Genomic DNA, 1,123 nt, shown 5'->3' with positions numbered 1-1,123 from the left:
AATGATCCATGGCCTAACTATAACTTGTATGATGATTGTGACAATGCAATGAGTGATCCAATTTTTTTTTCCGAATGCCATGATAATGTTCATGAAGAGGAAGACCCAGTTGTAGTATCCCAAGATACTAAATTGAAACTTGATTTTATGGAGCTGCTATCTCAAGAAAAAATTTCAATGCAGATGATGAGATCAAAAATCAATTGAAAGCAGCTGTCCATCAACTTGGGTACTGAATTTGCTTGGTGAATCTAATAAAACCATAATTCCAAATACAATTAATATGAAAGTAACAGTGAAAGATTTAAAAACACTGAGACCACGTGAGTGGCTAAATGACATAATTATTGATGCCTATTTTCAACTGATAAAAAAAAGAGACCCTTCAGTGCATGTATTTTCTTTTAATTTTTTTAATAATTATTTTACACGCTCATACGATGAGGTCCAAAGATGGTCAAAAGACGTTGGTATTTTTTCAAAAAAAAAGCTGCTTATACCAGTTCATTCAGGTGGCTGCCATTGGTCTCTATGTTCAGTAGACTTTGATAAAAAAATTATTTCTTACTGGGATAGTATGAGACAGAATAATGAACCAGTAATGAAGGCCATGCTGGAATACCTTGGCTGTGAATTTAAATCAAAAAAAAAAAAATGAATGGATAGATCGTGCCACCTGGAAATGTGTCCATGTATTAGAAAACATTCCATTACAAAATAATTCATATGATTGTGGTGTGTTCGTATGTCAGTATGCTAACTATATATCTAGAGATGAGAGGTGTACATTCACTGCAATGATAGTCGACAAATCAAATTCCCAATGATGGAAGAAATTATTTTATCTCTACTAAAATCAGCATCAGGACATCATCAAGAAAAGCCAATATTACAAACAACAAATCATGGTTATAAAGAAAATCAACAGTTAAAAATAATAAAAAATAGCCAACAAATAAAAGAGTACATTTCATCTGATGAAAAAACTTCTTGGTCTCACATTGCAGCGAGTGTTGGTGTAGATTTTAATGTTTATAGATCTGCAACTTTTCACCAAGCTCATACAAGATTTCCACCTGATCGAAGAAATGCTTAGTGTACAGCAATTTGCACATATGCAATT

At 32.6% G+C, this 1,123-nt stretch overlaps 1 protein-coding gene across 1 annotated transcript; it reads left to right on the top strand.

Annotated features, from left to right (window-relative positions):
* Window positions 1–283: 283 nt before the first annotated feature.
* On the top strand, window positions 284–827 carry LOC122850901 (sentrin-specific protease 2-like). Its single transcript, XM_044149956.1, has 2 exons — window positions 284–512; window positions 667–827. The coding sequence occupies exons 1-2, from the start codon at window positions 284–286 to the stop codon at window positions 825–827; spliced, it is 390 nt and encodes a 129-aa protein (XP_044005891.1).
* The last annotated feature ends 296 nt before the right edge of the window (window positions 828–1,123 follow it).

This window comes from Aphidius gifuensis, linkage group LG3 (genome assembly GCF_014905175.1).
Source record: "Aphidius gifuensis isolate YNYX2018 linkage group LG3, ASM1490517v1, whole genome shotgun sequence".
In the NCBI taxonomy this organism is placed as follows: Eukaryota; Metazoa; Arthropoda; class Insecta; order Hymenoptera; family Braconidae; genus Aphidius; species Aphidius gifuensis.
Note: the sequence above shows the minus strand (reverse complement) of the source record. Positions and strands in the feature narration are given on the sequence as shown.

Bases quoted from the DNA above. Each gene is read 5' to 3' on its own strand.
- LOC122850901 (XM_044149956.1), top strand. From the start codon at position 284: ATGAAAGTAACAGTGAAAGATTTAAAAACACTGAGACCACGTGAGTGG. The intron at 513-666 runs GTGGCTGCCATT...ATGAATGGATAG, and splicing joins GCTTATACCAGTTCATTCAG to ATCGTGCCACCTGGAAATGT.